Source organism: Rattus norvegicus, chromosome 3 (assembly GCF_021556685.1).
Source record: "Rattus norvegicus strain SHRSP/BbbUtx chromosome 3, alternate assembly SHRSP_T2T, whole genome shotgun sequence".
Classification (NCBI taxonomy): Eukaryota; Metazoa; Chordata; class Mammalia; order Rodentia; family Muridae; genus Rattus; species Rattus norvegicus.
The window spans coordinates 108522012-108548671 of NC_141536.1; the positions used below are offsets into that span (position 1 = coordinate 108522012).

Consider the following 26660-nt stretch of genomic DNA (forward strand, 5'->3'; position numbering starts at 1 on the left):
TGGTAGAGCTCGAAAGGCCCTGGGTTCGGTCCTCAGCTCTGAAAAAAAGGAAAAACAAAACAAAACAAAACACACATCTACCTACAAGTCTGTTTGCTAGGACTCTGTCCTAGAGAAGCTGAATGTAACAGACTTAATATTAATTAAAGCAACCTGGATGCCCCAAATAAAGGCAAAGAACATCTTGTAGCCATTAACTAACTATGTCCCTCTCTCCCTCCCCCCACCCCCCAACTGAACCCAGGGCTAAACACATGCCACACAGGATTACCTTGACTTGGGAAATAGCCACAGTAGACATTGTATAAAAGGAGAACCTCAATTATCTCTTATTTTCAAAACATGTAATTTTGCTAAAAGGTGTATTTTGGGGTACATGTGCAAAGAAAGGTAATATGGCTATCTCTGGATGGTAAACACTGAGGACTTCTGTATTGATTTCTAAGTGTCTTATATGGAGTATGTATTACTTTTGTAATCAGGAAAAAGCCATTAAAATAATTCTAAGTGTGAAAGTGCCTCAAAACAATTAAAATTTGAGGGATCCTTAAGATTGGCCTTCTGCCAGGTCTTGCCTGTGCTATCAGCAGGATTATCCTGAAAGGCCTAACAGATTTTTTAAAATTACTTTTTGACAGGAGAAATGAACTCATGCCCCTCCCACCCATGCTTTAGAAACAAAGACTGAGTGATACGCCTCCGGTCACAGCACAGACTGGGAATAGAGAAGCTCCAGAGCCTGAAGCCAGGCCTGTGGCTAAGGCTGCTTCCTAGTCACCAGCAGCATGCATTTGCTTCCTACCTTGAGGTGTGCGTGTGTTGGGGGGGGGGGGCTAAAGTTTTTTCATATATATACATATATATATATTTTTTAATTTATTTAGTGTATGTGAGTACACTGTAGCTGTCTTCAGACACACCAGAAGAGGGCATCAGATCCCATTACAGATGGTTGTGAGCCACCATGTGGTTGCTGGGAATTGAACTCAGGACCTCTGGAAGAGCGGTCAGTGCTCTTAACCACTGCGCCATCTCTCCAGCCCCATATAATATATTTTAATCCTATTCCTTTTCCTCCTTAACTCCTAGAACTTCCCTACCCTCCTACTTTCAGCATGTCTCCCAAGGAGGTATGTCCTCCTCAGAAGAGGCATTTTTTAAACAGATTAGGGGTAAAAGGCTGAGGTGAAGAAGGACAAATATTTTCCTCATTTTTTAGCATAAATATCATGACTTAGTCTGAACTCTCACTTAAGTCACTGGTGATAATTTGCACCCAGGGGAAGCGTCTGATATCCCTGAAGATCCTAGAGCCCACACAGATTTATCCTTAAAGCAGGTGAGACTCGCAGACCCTGGAGCTCACTACTGAACACCTACTGGATCTAGCTTCTTCCTCATCAGAACTTCAAAATAATGCTTTTGATGCAGCAAGTCGAATATGTACGTCATCTCATTGTACCGTCCAATGCCAGTGAGGAGGCGTACCTGAGGGAAAGAGCATTTGAGGTGTTGACGTTAAACCACTACCTTCACTAAATATCCCAGAGGGACATGTTAGTGGCAGGCTGCCATGCTTCATCCCTTCCCACTCACCCAACTGGGGCTTCCCTGGATGATTTGGAATGATGCTTTGGGATGTTATTGGCTGTCACTCTTTCTCTGATGTCTTCAACGGGCTTCCTGCCTACTGCTATGATGCCTTTCTGGGTGCTGCCCACTCTCATCATTCCTCATTGCAGTGGGCTACATTTTACTTACTAGGGTCAGCATTTGGGGAGACATAGGAGCTTGAGCCCTTCATTTACAGGTCATGCCTGAACCTTGTTAAGGGGAGAAAGGGTTCTTTCCCTAGAAAGTTGACGTCCCTTTGTACCAAGAAGGTAAATGACAGGAACATCTTGCTTTTTGCTCTTTTGAGACACTGATTTTAACAAATCAACCAGGAAGAGAGGCCTGGGCTCCCTGGCCAGTAATCCAGTAGATAAGGGATCCAGAGACCCTATCAGCTGGGGGGCCTTGTCTGTTTCTTTTCAAAGCTGCCTCAGGATGATGGTAGGTTTAAGGGGACTACTCACCACCAATCCATACTCCTCATTGGGAGCCAAGTGGTTATCTGTAAGCATCCGGGCAGCCTGTAGGACTCTGATGATGCCCTCCATGTAACACGCACAGGTAAAGCAGTGATGGGCCAGGATCAGGAGCTCTGTGGCTGTGGTAGGACATGAGTAAGACGGACTTGTACCTACCGTGGACCTGCTTGGCAGGGAGGTGAGAGCGCTCATCGTAAACAAATAGCAAAAACAGTCTGACGTTACTACAACAGCACAAGAGTTTTAATTATAAGGACTTACTGCATGACAGCTCCCCATGGGGGACAGATGGAATCTTGTCCAACAACTTCATGCCTACCAATGTACGGTCTTGACACAAAGCAGTTAGCTGAAGAAATGTCTGGCTTTCCTCTGCTAGGTTGAAAGGCTGCTTTTCTCCTGCATGGAAAGATGTGGAAACAGGCACTGAGTCTACCATGAGAGAACTGCAGAAGGCCCACTCTGCCCAGGCCTGGCAGCAGGAGGCAATCCTATACTCTTTCTAGCTGGCTTTATGGGACAGGGGCATTACTTCAGAGGCAGAACTGTTATAACCATGATCAATATAGAACAATATTGATTGTAAAGGATTTTTTAATAATATGCAGTCTTGAAAGGGCAACCATGCAGGTAGTGTATGACTGTAACATTCAAATCTTTCACAGTGAGGACTAAGAATGCTGTCTGAGGTTGGTGAGGTCTGAAGAGCTGGGCACCTGCTCCCTCTGATGGGGTCAGTAGCTCTCGTGTCACCTCTTCAGCCACAAGTTCAGCCACAGTGTCTGGTTCAAGGCCCTGGGTGTTGATGAAGACCTGGGCTTGTCTGCATCGGTCAGGCCGCTGAGAAGCCAAGATTGCTCGGAGCATGGCTTCACTGTCCCTGGTAGCAACATCTCCATAGGAACAGCCCAACTCCTAAGAGGAAGAAAACAGGAGCAGAGTCATATTTAGAAACAAAAAGTGGGAAATGTATGGACAGGCCACTACTGCCTGATTTTAGCAATCCCAGTACCTCAGAAGTGCCTTCTAGTCCTGTTTTTCACCAAGTCAGGTTAGTCACCTGTGGAACACTGATCTTTTCAATTATACAGAGGAGAGGAATAGAATGAAATGCTTATCCTGGAGCTGAAGCTAAGCTTCCAGACACCACAGTCTTCTTTGAGACCTTGGCCCTGTTTCCCTCACATTCTTGCACTTTCTGTTTCTCAGCATAGGGCCACACACAAAGCCTGTCTGCTGTGGATATTTTTGGAGTAAGATGATGAAAGAGGAGACAAGGTCTCGCTACACAGCCCAGGCTGGCCTCAAACTCCTGTCTCAGTGTCACAAGTGCTGGGATTGAAGGACTAATCCAACCACACCTGCTGTCTTGTCTTTGTGTGCATCACGTTATGTGTAATGTTCACTCAAGTTATAAAGTAAAATTGTAGGCATGAAGTCTAGAAGGAAGTCATGTTCAATCCATTATAGAGAAGAGCCAGGAACCCATAGAAGTGATCTTGCCCTACCTTTCTGGGCAGACTGCACTGGAGTGGCATTTTCCCCCAACGTCCCTCCTCCCTCAGACAGTACTTCTTTGGGGATCCCCTCTGGCATATACCTTGGCAAGTTCATACAGACAGAGGACCTGCCGACAGTAATCCTTCCCATGGAGGCACCTGCTTATGAGAGTTTGGAGACTCCTGGCCACTTCATCAGTAGGTGGTACCATCGCAAATGACAGACTGTCCAAACTCGAAGCTGAAAGCAAACACATGTCTGAAGGGAGTTCTAGGGTGGCCTCTCCCCATGACTTCATCACTTTGAAAAGCTCCCTTTACTGAATTCCCATGATGCATCTGGTCCTAAGGCCACTTCTGACAGAGTCTCACTTAAAACTTTCATCACCACCCTTAAGGAAACCCATCATCTCAGGCTTGAAGCTTTCTGCATGCCATAGAGATTAGTACCAAGATGTCTCGCTCAGTGCAGAGTGCTTGCCTAGCATTTCTAAAAGGCCTTAGGTTCAGCACCAGCACTGTAGAAATCCCAAGTAAAGCCTTAGTCTGAAATGAGAGAAATGTTTCTTTACTTTTGGTAAAAGGTCTACCAGGAAAAATGTAGAATGTGTAACACTTTGTTCTTCTCTTTTTGTCTCTGAGCATCTCATTCTTAGCCCTAGTGGGCCTGGAACTCATTTTGTAGCCCAGGCTGGCTTAAAGTTCAACATGATTTTCCTGCTTCAGCTTCTCAAGTACTTGTGAGCCACCATCCCAGACCTATTTGTGCAACACAGGATTTTACTATCAATAAAGCACTGTTAAACTATGGTACATCTACTCAGAATAATCTTTCCCCATTACAGAGCCTATTGGTGCATGCTGATGGGAAACATGTATGTGCTTGCTGGGCATGCAGAAAATAACATACCATACACCAGGCAAGCAAAAGAAAGCATTCTGGGAGTTTTGAGAAGACGGCATTGAGTTTACTTTTCACATTCTGTGTGGGTGTACTCTCACTTGTTACGCTGAGCAGATTTAGTTCACACAGCTGAGTGCTTGCTTGGTATGCATGAAGCCCTGAGCTCTAGTCCCAGCTTCACATAGGGAGGCGTGGTGGCATAAGCCTGTAACCCCAGCACTCTGTAAATTCAAAAGCACTGCCAGTCATACAGTGAATTCCAGACCAGTCTAGGATACAAATAAACAGAAAAAAAACAGCTTAAGTGTAAAACCATAGACTTTAAAAGCAAAGCAGGGTATGGGAGGGCACTCTTGGAATCCCAGCACTTAGAAGTAGGAAGATCAAGTCCTCTAGTTGGGGGCCGACAAGGGCTATGTCTCAAAACACAAAGAACAAAACCAAATCAGATGGTGGTGAAGAAAGGAAAGGAAGCACACAGCTCAGATCACATTGTTCCCATCCGTCCTCCCTATGAGCACAGTTCTAGTAAGATGGACTAGCTCACTCCACTCTGTTCTGCCACTCAGCTCCTGCCGTATGAAACCTAGCCATGCAGTGGCTGCATGAGGAACCTGAGAAGTAGAACCACAAGCAAACTGAAGATGACCAGAACTGGTATCTCCCTAGCTAAGAATCTCTAGAAACCTAGAACTGAGGTGGAGGAGAGATCCTTCAAGTGTGTGTGTGTGTACACAAGACCATTCAAGCAAACTAGTGCCAGTTTGAAGTTAGGAAGTGCCCCTTCTGTGCCCACTCTCCCCTGCCCTGGCATCCACGCCATCTCTTGGCAGTGATGGTAGAGGTTATATAGCATCGAGAGTGGGTCAGGTTGGGAGGAGGTAAATCCATATTGCTTTCTGTAGAGAGGTTTAATTTCTAATAACCCCCATGGCAGCTGGCAGCTCAGAACTGACCCTAACTCCTATTCCAGGGCCTCAACACTATCTTTTGGCCAATGAGGACACTGGATATACATGACACACAGATATACATGTGGTCTACCTAGTGAGTTCCAGGACAGGCAGAGCTACATAGATCCTCTTGTCAAAAAGGAGGCAAAGCAGAAAAACACACATAGTATGCACTCATTGATAAGTGGATATTAGCCCAAAAGCTCGAACTACCCAAGATACAATCCACAGACCACATGGAGCTCAAGAAGAAGGATGACCAAAGTGTGGGTGTGTCACTTCTTAAAAGGGGGAACAAAAATATTCATAGGAGAGGATATGGAGACAAAAGTTTGGAGCAGAGACTGAAGGAACGGCCATTCAGAGCCTGCCCCACATGTGTACCCTATATATACAGCCACCAAGACTAGATAAGATTGATGAAGCTAAAAAGTGCATGCTGAAAGGGACCGGATATAAATGTCTCCTGAGAGACACAGCCAGAGCACGTCAAATACAGAAGCAAATGCTAGCAGCAAACCACTGAACTGAAAATGGGACCTCCACTGGAGGAGTTAGAGAAAGGATTGAAAGAGCTGAGGGACTTGCAACCCCATAAGAACAATGCCAACCAACCAGAACTCCCAGGGATTAAACCACTACCCAAAGACTGTACATGCACTGACCCATGGCTCCAGCTGCATATGTAGCAGAGGATGGCCTTGTTGGGTACCAATGGAAGGAGAAGCCCTTGGTCCTGCCAAGGTTTGATCGCCAGTATAGGGGAATGTTGGGGGGGGACACAGAAGGGAGGATGTATGGGGAGGGGAACACCCTTATAGAAGAAGGGGAGGAGGATGGGATAGGGGGCTTGTGTCTGGGAAACCGGGAAAGGGAATAACATTTGAAATGTAAATAAAAAAATATCCAATTAAAAAAAAAGGTGAAGGTCTGAAGAAATGGCTCAGCAGTTAAGAACATTGGCTGCTCTTCCAAGACCCCAGTTTAATTCCCAGAATCCACATGGTGATTCACATCTGTCTAATCTATTTCCACTGGATCCAATACTGTCTTCTGGCATCCTCTGGGGCACCAGGCACATGTGTGGTGCACAGATATATATATATATATATATATATATATATATATATATATATATATATATATATATATATATATATATATACAGTGAAAAACAGAAAATAAAAGGTTTCCTCTACCAAACTACCAAACTCATCCAAAAGATAACCTTTATAGTTGGGGGAAAAAGGAATTCATAATTTTAAATATTCTAAAATAAGCATCCAGATTCAGATGGCTATATTGGTAAATTCTACTAAGAATTCGAGTTAATAACATTAAGCCAGCCATGATGGCTCATGCCTCAGTCAATCCAAGCACTTGAGAGCAGGAGGACCAGGGCTCCACCATCATCAGGTACACAGAGAGTTAAAGGTCAGCCCAGGCTACATGAGATCTTGGGAGGGATTGGGGTGTGTGTGTACGTGAGAAAGATGTTTTCTAGAAATAAAAGACAGTATAATTTCCAATTCATGATACCAGTATTATCCCAATTTTTAAAAGGGAAAAACAGACAAAAACTACTTTTTTTTTCTATTCTTTTTTTCGGAGCTGGGGACCGAACCCAGGGCCTTGCACTTGCTAGGCAAGCGCTCTACCACTGAGCCAAATCCCCAACTGCCAAAAACTACTTTTTAAGAATTAAATTACAGCTGGGTGTGGTGGCGCATGTCTTTAATCCTATCAGGGAGGCAGAGGCAGTAGGATCTTTGAGTTCAAGGTCAACCTGGTCTACAGAGTGAGTTCTAGAGCAACCAAGGATACACAGAGAAACCCTGTTTCAAAAAAAAAATCAATAAATTATTAAGATATTCCTTAAGAACATAAATATAAACAAAAGAGCTAAATCAATTACAGCTATATTAATCAAAAAGGATAGTGTCAAGAAGAGTTTACCCTGGAAATGCAAAGTTGGGTCAATGTTTTTAAAAAATTATTAAACATGTCTAATCATATTAATAGTTTAAAGAAGGACATGACATGATAAAACCAACAGGTGCCGAAACACACACAATGTCAAACTGCACTGTGATGATCAAAATAGATCCCTAAATTAAGAGCAAAGTGAGCGTCTTCCCATGGGGACTCTCAGATGGAGGGAAAGGCGCTCCTCCCAAGCCCAGTAGCTACGCAGCTTTAGCCCAGCCAGCATGAGAAAGCAGAGGCAAGAGCTCTCCATTGTGGATGTAGAGGACCCAGCTCGAGGAGGTCAGATGATACACCGAGCACAGAAGCCTACCCTGTGTGCTGGCAGTATCTGACTATACACCTTTCCACAGATTCGACTTTAACTCTGGGTGGAGTGTGCATGAGTGTGTGTCTGCGCAGGAAGGGAAGAAGCTGCTGGGTCCCTTGGAGCCACAGGTAAGGGGGTTGTGAACTACCTGATTGGACAGATGCTGGGAACCAAGCTGGTTCCCTGCAAGGTGCATGCGTTTTATATCAACTTTTTCTTTTCTTCCTAGACCTGGCTGTGCTGGAGTTTGCTATGTAGATCACACTGGCCTTCAATTCACAGAAATCCACCTGCCTCTGCCTCCTAAGTGTTGAGATTAAAGATAGGGCTCGCATTGACTGGGTGTTTATAGTTTTGTCTTTGTTGTGAGGTAGTTTGATTATGTAGCTTTTGGCTGGCCTCAAACTCATCTGCTCGAGTCCCCAGTGCTAGCTTGTACCAGTCAGATGAGATGGACTCCTCTCCCTCATCTCTAAGCTAGTTCAGAAGCAGGTGTTACTTTGTTGGCTGCTTACGGACTACCTGAGGAGAGGCACTGTCTCGTTAATGCAGTGTAAGTATGACATCCCAAGGGGACCTCAGTCTTGGAGCCATCACCAGCACTATGTGGCAAAGAGGACAGCGGTGGCCTCTCCTTTACTTACTGCTATGGACTTTCCGAAGAGGGACGCCAGGGCTCTCCAGGTCCTCAGGTAGTGTGGCATTTGAGAGGAGGGCACGGATCTCTGAGTGCAGATCTTCCATGCTGGCCTCTGCGGAGGCCAAGGCTCTGCAGTGCAGCAGCAGCACTAGATCCTGACTATAGACACGGAAATACCGGCACACTCTGCTCGCTTCATGCACACAGCCACCATCCAGCAGCTGCCCAATCAAAGTGTTCAGTGACTCCTGCTCTCTGTGTTCCAGTGTGTTCTCACACATCTCCTTGGATGGAAGACCATTAAGGTCTAAGTATTTGGATGTGTTCAAAGCAGCAAGCTTGGAGAAGGAGAACTCACTGGCTGAGCTATCAGAAGAAAGTTCAGCAGCGGCCAACTTGTGTTGCGAGAGGCTGGGCTTGGTTTCTTCTTCAGCCCCTCCACATGTGTGCTGGGCGATGCGGCAGAGCCAAATCTGTTTCTCCAGCTCCTCCAGTTCCTCCACGGGAACTGGCTCTTCTTGGGCAAGCCAGTGGCCCGCCAGAGTGAGCAGCAGATGGCGCTCCTCAAGGCTGCCCTGCTCAGCAGGGTGCTCACTCGCCTCCGGGGCTTGGCTGGAGAAGAAGGAAGAGGCTGCTCTGTTTGAAACAGAGTTTTTCTTAAAATTTTCATGGCATTTTCTCCAGAAGTCAAGTCTTGCTTGTTTCAGGGACCACTGCTGGGTGTGTGTTAGCATTTGCATTTCCTGCGTTAACTGAAATCGAACAGAGCAGACTTCAGCCTTGCCTGGGTCAGAAGCATCATCACAGACATTAATGCTGCCTAAGCACAAGCCGGCTGTAAGCAGATGTAATTACAGTGCAGACGAACCTGGGCTGCAGAGGGTGCTGGATGCAACTACATGAAAGCTGGTATGAAAACAACTCTCAGTACACCTGAGAGTCAGAGAGCCACCTTACAGTTACCCCATTCAAAAGCAAACAGCTGGGGCCTACTCTACAGCAGTGGCTCTCAAATGCTGGGGCCCTTTACTACAGTTCCTCCTGTTACGGCAACTGTCCCCCAACCACAAATTATTTTTCTTGCTACTTCATAACTGTAACTTTGCTACTGTTATGAACTGTAATGTAAATATCAGGTATGCGACCTCCAATGGGGTCACGACCCACAGGCTGAGAACCACTGTTCTACCGACTATGCTTATGTCAAAATATATGCTTGTCAACATATCAAAAGCATACTCTGAAGCAGTGTGTGGAAAGGGCCCACTGCCTGTGGACTGCATCCCATTGGTTCTGTTAGGAGTCTGAGTAACTTAAAAGACATACCTGTTCAATCACCAAGCCGTCCACAGGCAGGGATGCTAATTCTGCCACTCTCCTGGCCACAGCAAACTGTCCATCTGCCTTTAGCTTCTCCAAAATAGATCTACACTCACGCTGCAAACTCTCAGTGCTGTAGCTGGAAATGACTGCAGGGCTGATGGTGATAGGTGTGTCCTTCAGTACTTGGCTGAGCCGATACAGCTTCTGCACGTCTGGCCCTGTGCAGGAGAGAGGGTGCAGTTACACAGCAGTGCTGTGGTGTGACAGAGTGGCAGGGGACACCAGTGTGCCTAAAGGAGAAACATGGGCCTTTCTTTTCCTTCCTTCCTTTTTTTAAGACAGGGTAGCTCAGAGGCCAGGCTGGTCTTGAACTCATCATATAGCTAAGGGAAGCCCTGAACTCCTGACTCTTCTGTCTCTACCTTCCAAGTGCTGAGATTATGGGTGCATGCCGTGTATCCTGTAAAAACAAATCCATTTTGACTGACCACAGAAGCCGAAAGGGAAGTTCCTTACATACTCAAAATGCTAAATGCCATTTGGACACGTATGTATGTATGTATATAAATGTACCTGTGTATATATGAAAATATTATGGCATTTAGCATGTTCAGTGTATATATATATGTGAGTGTATGTAGTATGTGGTATGTGTGTGTAGGTATGCATATGTGTGTGAGTGAGTGTGTGCATATACTTTAGTCAAAGTTGGGCTGAACTTGCTCACCCTGCTCTAAGAACTTTTTATTAGACAGGATCTTACTGTGTAGTCCAGACTGCCCTGCATCTCGTGACAATCTTCCTGCCTCAGCCTTCTGGGCACTGGGATTATAGGTGTGAGCTACCATGCTGTTAAGTGTCTCAGAATGGAGCTCTTCAATATCAAAGCAATCTGCTAATCTTGGAGACAATGACTCAGGCTCGCCCCCCCCCCTCCTGTGTGTGTGTGTGTGTGTGTGTGTGTGTGTGTGTGTGTGTGTGTGTGTGTGTGTGCGTGCACGCACGTGCGCACTACGCATGTTTTGCTTCTCTCATTTGTTCTTCCATCCATCAAGTTTGTTTGGTCATTCGCTCACTCAGTACAAGATCATCTGGATAGAGACGTGCATGCAGGACAGCTGCAACTGTCCTGCCAGCCCTCAGGCGTGGCTGCCACACAGTCCACTCAAAGGGGAGCACTATTAATTCCATCTGATATTTACTGAACACAGGGAGACCCAGCTATACTTTCCCTGGTATCTCTTTGATGCTCAGCATTGCAAAACAGACAAACACAGCAAGGATTCTCCGCCAATACTTTTTTTTTTTTTTAAACTGAATGTGATGCTTTCTTTTTCTTTTTTTCTTTTTTTTATTTTTTAGATTTATTCATTTATTAAATACAAGTACACTGTAGCTGTCTTCAGATACACCAGAAGAGGGCATCAGATCTCTTTACAGATGGTTGTGAGCCACCATGTGGTTGCCGGAAATTGAACTCAGGACCTCTGGAAGAGCAGTCGGGTGCTCTTAACCACTGAGCCATCTCTCCAGCCCTCCGCCAATACTTTTGTGTGGCTGGTTTTGCTCCTCCTTCTAATTGGTATTATGTAAGGCCCATGCATGTCTAGTTACAAGGGAAGAGCATGAGAAACATCCCATGTAGGCTTTTCTGTGTTACTAGTAGAATGGCACTCTGATTTAGGTAGTTCTAGAGATTGGACACACCACACAACAGCCACATAGCATCATAGGCCAACATGAGTGGGGATTTTTGGTTTGCATTTCTTTTTTGAGGCACAGTATTGCTATGGAGCCTACACTGGCCTTAGATCTTGCTGCCTAAGCCTCTCAGGTAACAAGAATTACAGAAGTAAAATACCTACCTTAAAAAAGCATATCTGTGCTTGTAGCATTTAAGTTACAGTTTGTTTTTCTGTGAAATCTCCCAGAGCAAGCTGGGAGAAAAAGGGTTATTTTGGCCTACACCCCCAGGTAACCTTCCAGCCCTGAGGGAGATGGGGCAGGAACTGAGGCGGAAAGCTGGAGGGTACTGCTTACTTGCTTTCTCCTTGGCCTCAGAGTCCTCTCCTGGCTCTCTTAGCCCAGGGCCGTCTGCCCACAGTGGGCTGGACCTCCCACATCAATCAACAGCCAAGACATCCTCACAGCCACGACCACAGGCCGATTTGATCCAGGCAATTGCTCTGAGACTCCCTCTTCCCAGACTGCACACTAACCAGCACACTGCCACAGCCAGTGCCATCCCATAATGCTGCTTCTTAGAAATACCCTTTTTACTTTCAGTCATAAAACGTGGAGCCTACGCTGCACTCTGTCAGTGCTCTGTGCAGATCTGAGCCCTTCAGCTGAGCGTCTGTGAGGTTCACTGTGACATTTAACTGTGGTAAGCGTCTCAGAACAGCAGAACTGGATGGGGCAACAACTTCCAAGTCCTGAACAAGTACGACAGAGGAGGACGGCATCAGTTTGATATAACTGCCAACAGTCAGAGAGTGCCAGTGTCTGGGGAGCCCACAGAAAGACAGGCAGACAAACTGTTTCTAAAATGTTCACAGTTAATTATTATTTCTGAAACAAGGTTTGTGGCCATGATCAATAAGGACATATTAGAGTTACCTGCCAGACGGGATGATACTGAGGTGTACAGAGGCTCATGAGTGGGTGCGTGCATGCGTGTTCGTGTGTGACCACGTGTCAACTTCTTAGAAGGACTACTCAACTATTAAAAACAGTAACTTCATGAAATTCTCAGGTAAATGGATAGAACTAGAAAATATCCTGAGTGAGATAACCCAATCACAAAAGAACACACATGGTATGCATTCACTGATAAGTGAATATTAGCTCAAAAGCTCGGAATATGCAAGATACAACTCACAGACCACATGACTCAAGAAGAAAGACAAAAGTGTGGAAGCTTGAGTACTTAGAAGGGGAAACAAAATACTCACAGGAGTAAATATGGAGACAAAGTGTGGAGCAGAGGCTGAAGGAAAGGCCATCCAGAGCCTGCCCCATCTGGGGATCTATCCTACATGCAGTCACCAAACCCAGACAATATTGCAGATGCTAAGAAGTGCTTGCTGACAGGAGCCTGATATAGCTGTCTCCTGAGAGGCTCTGCAAGAGCCTGACAAATACAGAGGCAGAGGCTCACGTCCAACCATTGACTTGAGAACAGGGTCCCCAATGGAGGAGTTAGAGAATGGACTGAGGTAACTGAGGGACTTTGCAACCCTATAGGAAGAACAACATCAACCAATCAGACCCCACAGAGCTCCCAGGAACTAAACCACCAACCAAAGAGTGCACATGAACAGACCCATGGCTCCATCTGCATATATAGCAGAGAATGGGCCTTGTCAGACATCAATGGGAGGAAAGGCCCTTGGTCCTGGGAAGGCTCGATGCCCCAGTGTAGGGGAATGCCAGGGCAGAGAGGACGGAGGGAGTAGGTGGGGGAGCACCCTCGTGAAGGCAGGGGTTGTGGGTGTGTGATGGGGATTTCTAGAGGGGAAATTGGGAAAGGGGATAACATTTGAATAAAAGAAAAAGAAAAGACTGGTTGCAACACAGTAGCTGCTACCATTACAGATGACCTCTTCACGATCAGTTTATGGATGTCAGGGTTCTGTTCTCTATCCTTGCATTCTGATATTCTGACTGTTCTCCAAAAATAATTCCAAGACATGAAGAACTAACAACTTGGCAGCAGCCTCAGAGCCTCTTACCATCGGAGAAGAGCTGCTCCATCCCGACAAACAGTTGGAGGACTTTCTGCAGCTCATACTGTGTCTCGCACTGCTGTGGCATAAGTTTCAAAAGGAAGCACACCTGCTCCCTCATCCACGTGGCAGGTATGACAGGAAGGACCCGAGTAGCCACTGTGTCAAGCTGGGGACAACAACAACAAAGGCTCAGAGAGAACAGTTTGCAGGAATGAAAAGCAGAACCCCAAGTCTGGGACCGAGAAAGTCAAAACCTTCTTAAGGCCTCATAGTACTCTCATGGGCCTCTCACAAAAGCAGCATCTGAGCCTGACAGAATGGCAGGAGGCGCTGAGGAAGCGCTGGTACAGGGGGCTATGTGCCAAGCACTGGGAACACCGGTTCTGGGATTAAATCCCTCCTCCTATCAAATTCACTCCCCTGTGTGCTACTGTGAAACCAACCAATCATATTTCACTTGGCAGCTTCCCAGAAGGGGTCTGGGCTGATATTTGAGCCCAGAAGATTTAAATTCATAGTCTGAAGATTTCTTAGAAAGACTTTATTATCTCTGCTGAGTAAGATGAGAATTCCAGGTTCCAGGTCAGCTTGTGGTACAGAGCAACACAATGTCTCTCAAACTCTCACTGAGTAGACCTTTTCTTTCTTTTTAAAAATACTAAAAATATTCCTACTTTATTTACTCTGTGAGAGATATGTGGTGTGGGTCACGTGACAGCTTTAAGGTGCTGGTCCCTCCCTCTACTTTCCACCTGCGTTCTGGGGTGGAACTCAGGTTGTCAAGCTTTTGAGGCAAGCCTGCCGAGACATCTTAATGGTTCAAAACAACAACAAAAGTGTCCTCTCATGGTAAATAGAGAGGTGTCTTAGTGAAGATACCCTTCTTCTTCACTGTCAAGAGCCATCGCATATGTGACAAAATGTGTCCATGGAGTGCCCCTCTCTCCTTGGCGTCCACAGCAGGGACCATTGGTATTGGCCCTGCTAAGTTTGGCTACACCCCCAGGACACATAACAGTAGCACATGACGTGACACTGTTATTTATAGCAACTACAAGTCACAATGCCACCCGCCTGGCTTCTCTGAAATGACACAGTGACTCACTGTCAGCCATGTGGTACAGCCATTGTGTGCTGCTTCCCCACGCCACCCACCAGCCAAAGGCGTGCCAACCACCATCAGATGGGAGAGGAGGGCGCTCCAACTCCAGCCTACCATTTCAAGGCTTTTCTGGAACTCCACAAGCTTAACTTTGGCTTTTCCGTAGTTCTTGAAGAACACACACAGTTCATACATTTCCATAATCAAGAGAAGTGGGGAATCCTTTGAAGAATGGTAAAATCAGAAAATCCAGAATACAAATTCTATTAATAACGGCAGAATCAAATTAAGTTTCATGTGTTATTTCCTTTTGGGGAAAAAAATTAACAAATCCATTTCTTTTTTTTTTTTTTTTTTTTTTTGGTTTTTTTTTTTTTTCGGAGCTGGGGACCGAACCCAGGGCCTTGCGCTTCCTAGGTAAGCGCTCTACCACTGAGCTAAATCCCCAGCCCAACAAATCCATTTCTTGTTACTCTACAAACCTTCCACTAGGCAGCGCTGTGGCCCCAACAAACGTTCCTGGAGGCAATAAAAGCACCAGTAACCTGCCCTCTTACTGGTCTCTGTGCTATCAACTAGATGGTTTTTGGTGGGGTTGTTAGGCCAGAAAAGAAGATTTTTGGAATAGAAATGATGACTATAATCTGTAAGAGTGCCTATAAAGCACTTGAATCTGTGTGGTCTGAGTTATGTGAGCTTTAGTTACTACTTATTAGTCAGTAGAATAGGGTAATGCCACTTCCTAACACACACACACACACTGTTGTGAGAACTTAATAAAGAACTCATATAAAGTACTGTGCTAAATAAATGCAGTATATCTCAAAGGCCCTTGGGCTTGATACCAAATATTAAACTACAAACACACACACACACACACACACACACACACACACACACACACACTGTTCTATTACCATTAGCATCTCTTGTTGACTTAAAAAAAATCCAGGTCTGATAATAAGGAATGCTATGTTGACATGAACATATATATGAACATATGAGGTTCTGGAATGTCTGAAGTGTGTGCGAGCTCGTGAGCGTGAATGCATATATGTATGTGTAAAATACCTTAATGAAAAGCCGGAAGCCTCGGATGAGAGTGTGGATCTTCCGTCTTGTCAATACAGTTCTCCAGATAATGGACAGGTCCTCGAGGCTCCAATGATGGTCCTCTACAGAGATCTGAATGTGTTCTATTGCTTCAGCTGCAACCTTGTCCTCCACAGAGGTGACAATCCAAACACAGAGACAGGGGACAGCACTGGCACCCTACCATTGGATAAGAGTTTCAAAATGAAGGAACTGGGCCTCGATTACACAGATGCACAAAAGGCACAGATAGGCACCCCCTGCTTAGAAGAGGTCACTCTGTCCAGAAAGCTTCCAAATAGGACACAACCTGATGAATAAGCAAGGGACGTGCACGAACTGCCCTGAAGAATGTGGCGGTCCAAGGCCACACTAGCTGGAATTAGCTTGTGAGAATCCCTTCCCCAACAAGATGCTAAGGAAGAGGAGGATGCCTGCCCATGAGAGCACCCTCCCAAGGGCCAGCCAGGGACCAAGTCCCCACCACAGGCTTCACTAGCGTCAGGGGACACCTTAGTGGATAGACAGCCTGAGGTCTGGAAGCGTAGACATTTTCAGTGACCTTGGAAGCAAGTGTAGGAACTTCACAATTGTCCCCAGTAGCTACGACAGGTCTCTCCCAGCCCGCTGCTTGCTTGCTTCCCTTCCCCTCTTCCTTTTTTTCTTGCTCTCTGCTTTAACTCTGTGTATGAGCCCATGTGTCTGATGCTCATGGAGGCCTGAAGACAATAATGGATCCCCTAGAGCCAGAATAACAAGCAGTTCTGAGCACTGACCTCTGGTTTTCCATAAGAGTGATAAGCACTCTTAACTACTTTCCAGCCCTGGTTGATTTACTTATTCATGTGTGTGCATGCCCACACATGTCATGGGGCATGTGTGGAGGTCAGAGGACAACCTGTGGCAGTCAGCTATTTCCTTCCATCATATGAGTCCCAGGAATCAAACTGAGGTGGTCAGGTTTGGTGGCAAAGGGCTGTGCCTGTAGCCATCTTACTTGTCCTTGTTTTGTTCTTTTTTGTAGTTGTTGTCTGGCATTTTAAAGACTCACGTGATTTCTAATTACGTGTCTGAGTGTCTGGGTGGGTATGTGCATGTGAGTGCTGGTGCTCATGAAGCCCAGAAGCCACTGAAACTTGAGTTAAAAGTGGCTGTGAGCCACCAAATATGGGTGCAGGGAACCAAACTCAGGTCCTGTGAGAGCAGTGTCTGCTCATAACTACTAAGCCATCCGAGACAGGGTCTCAGCTTACGGCAGGTGAGTCTCCAGTCTGCCATCGTCCTGACTAGGCCATCAAGCAGGGGGGGCACAAGCGTCCTGTGCAGTGCCCGCTCCTCCGCCTGTCCTGCTGCTTCTGGCTCCTTAGGCTTCTCATGCCCCTCACCTGGATACACGAGGCCAGGACACTGAGGATGGGAACCCGATGTCTCACTGCTTCAGCCAGGAGCCAGCACCAGGAAGCTGACTCATCCGAGCACCGGTGGAGAATTTCAAAGAAATCACTTGTTTCTTTGTTTTTCTGGAGTTCCTGGAGGCAGCTGTCGTCCTTAGAGATGGACCCTGATGACAGTTTCTCAGAAGCCAGCTTCAAGTGACTCTGAAGGACAGGACTGAAATACTGAAGCAGGGTTTCCACCTGGAATGACGATTAGAACACACTCAATGCTTCTTTTCACAGAGTGAGTTTTTACAACCTTTTCCGACTTGTTTGTTATAACATCCAGCTATCTGGCCCAGGGTGGCCTAGAACTTGCAATCCTGCCTCCTCAGTCTCCATAGACTGAGATTACAGACCTTAGTTGGTTGTTTTTAAGGGAATTTGAGTAAATGTCCATGTTCAGCCTAGAATCCTGGAAAGTTGTCCACATCTATTCCAATGATTACCCACTTGCCTGATACTAGGCTAAAGACTCAGCAAATGTGGGTCTCGAGCAGACAATCGTGGAGAACGCAGTCCTGGAAGTGTGGTTTACCTCTTCTGGGTGGTAGTTATGGAGCTGGCTGTGAACCAGAAACTGCAGCCAATCATTTGCTTTGGCACATTCTCTAAGGTAGGACACGCTCAGTTTCATATCATGGAGCATGCAGAACTGTAACACTAATGACCACTGGCTGCTGGATTCGCTGGACAACCTATAATTAAAATTAGGAATGGAAAGCAGAAGGAAAAATCATTAAAATATAGCTGTAAGGCAGACAGGCAGAGGCAGGGGATATCTAGAAATTCAAGGCCAGCCTGGTCTATAGAGGGAGTTCCAGGCCAGGCAGGGCTACATAGTGAGTCCCTGCCTCAAACAACTGAAATAAATAACTAATGTCTAGCTTTAGCGGGAGCAGAGAGATGACTCGGGGTGAGAGAGTTTACTGCTCCTGCATGGAACCAGATTTGGTTACCAGCACCCACTTTAGCAGCTTGCAACACCCTGCAATTCTAGTTCCAGGGAGTCAGCATCTTTGGCTTCCATGGGCACCGGGACACATATGTGTGCACCTGTACACACACATATATACACACACACATGCATGTGCATGCACACATACACCTATAATACAGATCTAGTTTTAAAATTTGGAGATTAGGGGTTGGGGATTTAGCTCAGTGGTAGAGCGCTTGCCTAGGAAGCGCAAGGCCCTGGGTTCGGTCCCCAGCTCTGAAAAAAAGAACCAAAAAAAAAAATTTTTTTTTGGAGATTAGCAAAAATTAAATAAATTAACCAGAGCATACCCTCTTTAAAAAAAAAAAAAAAGAAGCAAGCCTGCCCAGTGGTAGCACATGCCTTCAATCCCAGCACTCAAGCAGAGACAAGTAGGTCTTTGAGTTGGAGGCCAGCCTGGTCTACTATACAATGAGTTCCAAGGGCAGCCAGGGCTACCCAGAGAAACCCTGTCTTAAAAAACCAATACAGCAGCAACAACAACAAAATCCCAAAACAAAACAAACAAACAAAACCCTTTCAACAAGAGTAGGAAGGATCACCGAGTTGCAGACCACATGCTTAGCATGCGTGAGGCTGTGATACAAAAAATGTAAAAACAATAAACACAGTGTTTAAACATACACTGATATTTATTACACTACTTAAAAAAAAAACTAGCCAGACATGATGGCACACACCTTTAATTCTAGCACTCAGGAGGCAGAGGCAGGTGGGTCTGAGTTTGAGGCCAGCCTGGTCTACAGAGCTAGTTCCAGGACAGGGATACACAGGGAGACCCTGTCTTGAACACCAAACCAAAACAAAAACCCCTGCACCTTTCTCAGGCTGGAGAGTGCGTAGGAGTTAGAAGTGCTTGCTGTTCTTGCAGAGAACACGTTCAGTCCCGAGCACCCATGTGGCTCACAACCCTTTGTAACTTTAGTTCCAAAGAATCTGGCCTCTTAGGACGCTGCACTTCTGTGGCACACACATACACCTTCAGACAAAACACTCAGACACATAAAGTAAAATAAATCTTAAAACCCACCATGTCTCTTGACTACAAGGCAGAACAGACTTCCGTCTCATCTGGAAGGAATCCAGAGGGAATCCAATGGGTAGCTACTTTCTGTCTACCCTATGCTGGCTCAGTAAGACCACGGGCTGGAGGGACTGATGAAAAAGCAAGCTATTTGAAGGAAGAATAGCCCAACACAGGTTGGTTGGCACAGTCAGGCTTACTAATGGCTGGGGTTGTGACTCACGAACCTGTTAAAGCCCTGCTGCTCAATGCTGTCCCACACGCCTTCCTCCAAGAGAACGAGCAGCTCTTCTGTGGTTGCCCTGTCACCGTCAGCAAGCTTAGACAGCTTCTCAGCTGTAAGAAACACACATAGATGAAAGACTTAGGTGGGCAGAGCTGCATAGCTCTGTAGCTCGAGCTGAGCAAGATGGACTGTGTAGGCTCAGGTCAGCCTCAGCAGGACAGAACACAGTGGGACCCTATCTCTAAATAACCAAAGACCGAAGAAAAAGCCCAGTGAGGTCAAAGTCAGCAGGAGGGAGCATGGGCTGTAAAATCCCCGTGTAACTCATGCTGGTCTCATCCTTAGTGATTATCCTGCCTCCACACCACTATGACCAACTGTAATAGATTTTGTGTGTGTATAATGTGTATATGGGTGCATGAAGTTTGCATGTGTGACATGTAATGTATGTATTTGGTGTGTATGATGTGTATGTGGTATATATGTGTGTAATGTGTATATGGGTGCGTGTAGTGTATATGTGTGACATGTAATGTGTGTATATGTGTATGTGTATGTGTGGTGTGCATGTGTAGTATGTATATGGCTACATGTAATGTATATGTGTGACATGTAATGTGTGTGTGTGGTGTGCATGTATGTGTTCAATAGAAAAAGCCAGACCTGGGTATTTTTGTTAAAAGTAATGAGGCTCAGGGTCATTCAAACCCAATTAAAGTGACTTCTAAGAAAGTGAGATAAATAATACGAACTGTGCATGAAAAGGGGAACTTTCATTTCTGCCTCAGTACTCTAGCCTGCCCCTCATTTCCTGTGGACAAACACGTGGCAGAGTGCAAAGGAACTGTACCCAGAGACTCTCTGATGAAGCTGGGATGTGCATCTTCATTTCTACGCCTGGAGCCCAGAACTACGTTTGCCATTTTCAGGTCAACTCTGAGCTTGAGGCTGCTGAGGCCAAGCAATTCTAAGAAGCAGACACAGGCGGCCCCTACCGAAGGGTTGTGGAAGGAGGAGAGCCCTAAGGTATAGGCCTCCTTGCCTACTTGCTGGATCCTAAAAAATAAAGAAATCAAAATTATATCAGCCATAAGCACTATTTCTCGCACTGGCTGGGGACATGGCTCAGTGGGTAAAGAGACTTGCTACCAAGCCCGACGACACGGTTTGATCTCTCAGACTCACACAGTGGGGAGAAACACCACACAAGCATTGTCCTCTAGGCTAGAGAGACGTGGGCTCAGCAGTCAACATGCTTACTGATCTTGTCGGAGACTCATGCCCACACCAGGCAGCCCTCAATCACCTCTAACTCTAGCCTCAGTGGCCCGACATCTCTTCTGGATTCCTACATGCACATGCATTCACCAGACATAAAAATAAAATAAAATCTTTTTTAAAAAAGCTGTCCTTTGACTTCCATAGGAAACTTGATATACACACACACTGACATCACACAGACAAAAACCATATACAGCATACCACACAGGCATACACATCATGTATAACACACACACACACACACACACACACACACACACACACACACACACACACTTTTAAAAACTGCTTCTCACCAGGACAAAGAACTGGAACTATGTTAATAACAGAGAGCTTTCTATGGTCTTTTGCTCCCTGCTCTCCTTCTGTGTTCATTTGGTTTCCAATGAAACATTTTATTTTGGGGCACTATAACCCTGTTTTCTTAGATTTACAAGTTCTTTAATTTTTTTAATTGGGAAAATTTAACAAGCATAAAATACGCTACACGTTGGGAATGGCAATACCACAGTTACAGAAATTTTTATTTTTCTTAAGGCAAGTTAGGTATGGACTTGTGGGATAGCTCACTGGTTAAGAGCACTGGTTCCTCTTCCAGAGGTCCTGAGTTCAATTCCCAGCACCCACAACCATCTCTAAAGGGATCTGATGCCCTCTGTGACATACATGCAGACAGAACACTCATACAGTAAAAAAAGGAAGGAAGGAAGGAAGGAAGGGAGGGAGGGAGGGAGGGAGGGAAGAAGGAAGGGAGAGAGATAGAGAGAGAGAGGAGAGAGAAAAGGAAGTTTTTCTCTGGGGAGATGTGGAAGGCCAACAGTAACACTTCCAGCTGACATTACACAGACACTCAAAGACAGACCAGAGTGCCAAGGTCCTTTTTTTTGCTAATTTGGCCACTGTGATCAATATCCCAGATAAATCAAGTTCTAATCACAGGAATTAGGACCATGATGCCATACAAGGCACAAGGATATGCTGTTAGCAGCCTTCCAAGAATGAAGAAGAAGAAAAAAGTCTTAGAAGCAGAAAAGCTACTCCTGTCCTTGCAAAGATGTCACTGCCAAAAAGGATCATGGAAAGACAACACTCTCCCGGGTCCCCTGCCCAGCCATCACACATTGTTTAAATAACAAAATGTTCCTCAACATCCAGCTGGACTGATCACACTGGATTTTGCCAGTCAGCATCTGGTGCTCTAGAGCAGAGGTTCTCAGCCTTCCCAATGCTGTGACCCTTTAATACAGCTCCTCACGTTGTAATATCCCAATCGTAAATTATTTTGTTGCTACTTTGTAACTGTAATTTTGCTACTGCTATGAATTGTACTGTAAATATTTTTGGAGATAGATTTGCCAAAGGGATCGCAACCCAGTTTAAGAAACACTGCTCTAAAGGCAAATACAACCCCCTGGTCCCAGCAGGCCAGCCATCTGTGACTTCACGGACGCAGCAGTATTAATGCTTATGCAAATATAGCCAAAATCAGTATCTAATACAGGTGCCTGGTTTCCAAAGCTGTTTCCACAGAATGGCTGAGGTGCAGCTAGAAAACAGGCCTTAGCCAGCCGGGAAATCTGCCTGGAGGATGGCTGTCTTGTCTGTGGCTATGTCAGGAGGATCCAACCAGCCGTGTTTCAAATGAAGAGATGGCAGATACAGCAATGGCTGTGGTGCCAGGAGCTCCAAGTCAGTGTATTTGGTCAGTCAGGTGGAGGGTGGAGAAGCAAATGTGTGCCACGGTGTGAGCATGGTAATCAGAAGACCATCTGCACAGTCACCTCTCCTCTTCTGCCGTGCAGATCCTAGGGATCAAACTTAGGTTGTGAGGCTTGGTGGCAAGCTCCTTTGCCTACTGAGCTGTATTGCTGGCCCTAAATTTACCTTCTCTTAAAGCAGTTACTCATAATCCAAAGTACTATTGCCTCTATCTCTACCCAGAAGACATGAAGAACTTTCAAAAGCTCTGGAACTTGTGATCTGAGACAAGTATGGCATGAACACAAGCTACCAAGAAAATCAATACTATCTTTCTGAGATCAATACTACCTTTAATTTTTGTTTGATATATATGAGTGTTTGTCTTAATGAATGTCTGTGCATTATGTGTTTAGTCGCATGGAGACCAGAAAATGCCATGAGAGCCCCTGGAACTGTAGTCACAACTGTGAGCGGCCATGTAGGTGCTTGGAATCAAACCCAGTTCCTCTGGAAGAGTAGCCAGTGCTCTAACTGCTGAGCCATCTCTATGGCTCTGATGTTGACATCTGAAAGCACAGTTCAGAAGACTCAGATGTATATTTTATACATGTACAAAGTTTTCTAGAAAGCTCTACAAGACACTGCCAATCCTTTAATATGAAGAATTGGAGGCTGGACTTGTGTCTCTAGCTTTCAGCTTTCTGAATGACTGAACCATGAGACTGTACAACTAAGGCAAAGTTTAAGATGCATCTCTGTGTTGCTATAACAGAAACACAGTTAGCTGCCAATTACATCAAACACTTCTCCCCATTCTGTATGCAGTGGGGTAAAGACAGCTCGTGGATACGAAGTGCACACCTGCAGAATCGCTCTGCCCTGCCACTGGAGACTGAGCAGCTGCCGTGTGCTCTGAACACGCTCTCTTCCCATTAGCAAATATTATACACAACAAAGCCAAAAACTGGAAAGAAGAAAGAAAAGGGGCACAATGGAGACCACAAAGTCACCATTTCAATACAATCTTCTGTCTCCGCCTGCCTCAGTGACCTCTGGGGCTTCGTGAAGTCTGAACCTCAGACCCATCTATTGCTTAGCCCTCCTCAGAGAAGCCCTCCTGGCACTCGATGTCAGTTATCACTGAGATGCATAACTGACCAACCTGCAGAGAGTGAGAGACTTCAGAGCGCTCAGACCCCAACTAGGACATCTATGTCACAGCCCTCTTTTAAGAACCATGGGTGATGGATGACTTCAGGAGAACAGGTTTTCCAGATACAGCAGGGCAGGAACACATACAAACTCACAGACCAGCATAAACTCAAGCTTGGAGGAGGGGAGTCCAGTTGAAGGAGCTACGCCATGTGACTGCTGCATTTCCTTCAGCTGAGGGGGCTCAGCTGAGGTCAGTCAACACTAAGTGCACTCAGCTGAGGGAGGGAACACAGACAGCATATGAATATGAAGCTGGGTGAGTAGGAGGGTAGGGATCGGGGAGGAACTGAGGTAAGGGGTGAGTGATCTAAACACAGCACGTGAAACTCTCACAGAACACATTTAAAACAAAGCAAGGCGGGCTGGAGAGGTGGCTCAGCGGTTAAGAGCACCCGACTGCTCTTCCAGAGGTCCTGAGTTCAATTCCCAGCAACCACATGGTGGCTCACAACCATCTGTAAAGAGATCCGATGCCCTCTTCTGGTGTATCTGAAGACAGCTACAGTGTACTTACATATAATAAGTGAATAAATCTTTAAAAAACAAACAAACAAAAAAACAAAGCAAGGCAAACAAATCCATCAGTGAAAGACGCACACACTTTTTGAATAGGCTCCCATCACTTACAGCTGCTTGGGAGTCTTACTCTTGATTAACTCCTGGACCAGAAAGGTGCCGAAGGCGAAGGATGGGCGTCCGTGATGTAAGTAATACGTGTAGCTCAGCTGCTCCACCACGGCGTATTTACTCACCAGGTCAGGACTGGAGAAGTGTGGGAGCTGACCGGCCGCATCTAGGAGAAGGTGAAGCATCTCAGTCCTGCACGTTCAGAACTGCACGTGCAACGCTTAGCTCTTCCACAGCAAAACTGCCTGCTATAGTCACTTTATACACTGTATGAGGCATATATAGAACTTTCAATGTATAAAACATACACAAGATTCATTTCTTATTGCTTAGACTATGGCTCAGTGCTAAAGCACTTGGTTAGAAAAGTCATTTTTAGGTAGTCAGTAAGTTTGATACACACCTACTATATGTCAAACATTGAGGTACTCCCATGAGCACACATAGAATGAATTTTAACATTACAAGCATTAACATTACAAGAGGCTTCATATATGATATTGAACACTAACCCTAAATTCAGAAAAATCCTTATGTCCTACAGAGGATGGCAGTGTGTATGGACCTGGTATCCAGTGAATGAGAGCCTTAAAACACTTTGTCTTGGGCTGGAGCGATGGCTCAGAGGTTAAGAGCACTGACTGCTCTTCCAGAGGTCCTGAGTTCAATTCCCAGGAACCACATGGTGGGTCACAACCATTTGTAATGGGATCTGGTGCCCTCTTCTGGTGTGTCTGAAGATAGCTACCGTGTACTCACATAAAATAAATAAATCTTTAAAAAACAAAAACCACCTTATCTCAGGGCAGAGGCTGGAGCTCGGTTGTAAAGTGCGTGTCTCACATGCAGAAAGCCTTGGATTTCATTCCCAGGACCACATGAGTCAGGTGTGATGGAAAACTCATGTAAGGCCAGCAGCAGGGAGGCACAGGCAGGAGAATCAGATATCCAGGGTCAGTGTAGATGAAATGGCAGGTTCAAGACCAGCCAGGGCTGTACAGACAGGTCTGTACAGGACACTGTTATTCACCTTATTTTAAAGGAAACTGATGAAAAGGGTAAACAAGTGCTCAAGCCATTACAAGGTGGGGCCATCATTCATTGGCTGTCACCACCAACACTCAATACTTGGGACGCTAGAGGCAAGCCGGGCCTCTGAAAAGGAAGAGCCACAGAGAGGCTCAGATCTGCTCCCCAGCACACACCGTGCTAGGAGCTGAATAACCAATTCTCACTTACATGTTCTCAATTACTCTCCAGCAAAGCGTCTTTTATTAGGAAGTGCTTTACAATAGAAAGCACTGGAAAAAAGGGGTTGACTGTGTAATAAAAAGTTCTACTCTCAGTATCACCTAATGCTTCCAAAGCAAAACCACTCAGGACTTACCTCCGATAGCTAGAGTGTTGGCAGACTGCCAGCCAAACAGTCTGCTGGGATCAAAGGGTGGTAAGGACTGAAAAAGAGGAAAAACAATCAGACGCCGAACATTACTGACCCTAAAACAAATAAACAAAACAAAGGCAGACCTCCAGGGGTGACTCACTGCTTACAACTTTGGTAGAATGTTTGCATACAAGACCCTAATTTGATCCCCAGAACCAAACACAATTAAATGTTCTTGCTCTGAACACAAACTCTTTGAACATAGTGTCTTCTCACACCCAAAAAGACGAGAGCACGAGGCATCTCCACAGGAGATCACTCAAGGCTGACCTCTTCCCTCCACATAACAGGCTCACGTGGACATCTGCACGCCCAGGCAGACACAGCCACGTGAACACAGAAGTGTGCACACAGAGCTACCTGGGCACAGGCATGATGGTAAGCGCCCATAGGCCCAGCATCCAGGAGGCTGAGACAAGAGGATCACTTGTGCACAAGACTTAAGAGGTCAGTCTGGAACAAAGCAAGACACTGCTTTAAAATAATCAAACAACTAGGTGTGTTGCACACTCATCATCTCGGCACTGAGGCAGTAGAGGAGGAGGATCAGGAGTTCAAAGCCATCCTAGACTACATAGTGAGTTTGTGGGCTGTGTAAAACAAAACAAAATTATTTAAGTCAATTTGAAAAATGAATAAAGAATGATGTGAAATGGTTTGTGTTTGAACTTGATTCAAATGCTATACAAACAAGGGACTGCCTACACTTTTGATCCTAGCACTTGAGACACTGAGACAGGAGGATCACTACATTGAGCCAAATCTGGGCTAAGCACTATGGCACTGAAGCATCTAGCTCATTCAGATGCTATGCAGTGTTTCTCTGCATGGCACAGACCACAACACCAGAATGTGAAGCCAACACGAGGTCGTTTTCTTCAGGAATTCTTCTTTTAAGATTTTGAGTATGCGAATGTTGTGTCTGTGTGTATGTCTGCACACCACTTGTGTGTCTAGAGTCTGTGGAGCCCAGAAGAGGGCAGCTGATCCCTTGGAATTGGAGTTACAGGTGGTTGTGAGTTGCCATGAGGATGCTAAGAATCAAACCCAGGTTCTCTGGAAAAACATCCAGT

General features: G+C 45.7%; 1 protein-coding gene and 1 long non-coding RNA gene across 7 annotated transcripts in view; one reads left to right on the forward strand and one right to left on the reverse strand.

The window, feature by feature from the left end:
* Spg11 (SPG11 vesicle trafficking associated, spatacsin) overlaps positions 1 to 26660 on the reverse strand; it is a 65012-nt gene that overhangs the window by 2975 nt on the left and 35377 nt on the right. For 5 of the 6 annotated variants that reach the window (XM_087652066.1, XM_087652067.1, XM_087652065.1 and 2 more), the window contains 16 exon segments: positions 25531 to 25597; positions 24144 to 24309; positions 20170 to 20375; positions 19321 to 19429; positions 17608 to 17767; positions 17019 to 17270; positions 15613 to 15813; positions 14656 to 14763; positions 13443 to 13605; positions 9712 to 9926; positions 8390 to 9137; positions 3694 to 3833; positions 2810 to 3008; positions 2355 to 2492; positions 2079 to 2212; positions 1381 to 1488 (listed from right to left, as the gene is read on the reverse strand). In XM_087652066.1, coding sequence (XP_087508192.1) covers positions 1381 to 1488; positions 2079 to 2212; positions 2355 to 2492; positions 2810 to 3008; positions 3694 to 3833; positions 8390 to 9137; positions 9712 to 9926; positions 13443 to 13605; positions 14656 to 14763; positions 15613 to 15813; positions 17019 to 17270; positions 17608 to 17767; positions 19321 to 19429; positions 20170 to 20375; positions 24144 to 24309; positions 25531 to 25597 — 3114 coding nt within the window. 6 annotated transcript variants of the gene reach the window in all.
* LOC147995655 (uncharacterized) lies at positions 6612 to 10315 on the forward strand. Its single transcript, XR_015684581.1, has 2 exons — positions 6612 to 7873; positions 7975 to 10315. It is a non-coding gene; the product is annotated as an uncharacterized LOC147995655 (long non-coding RNA).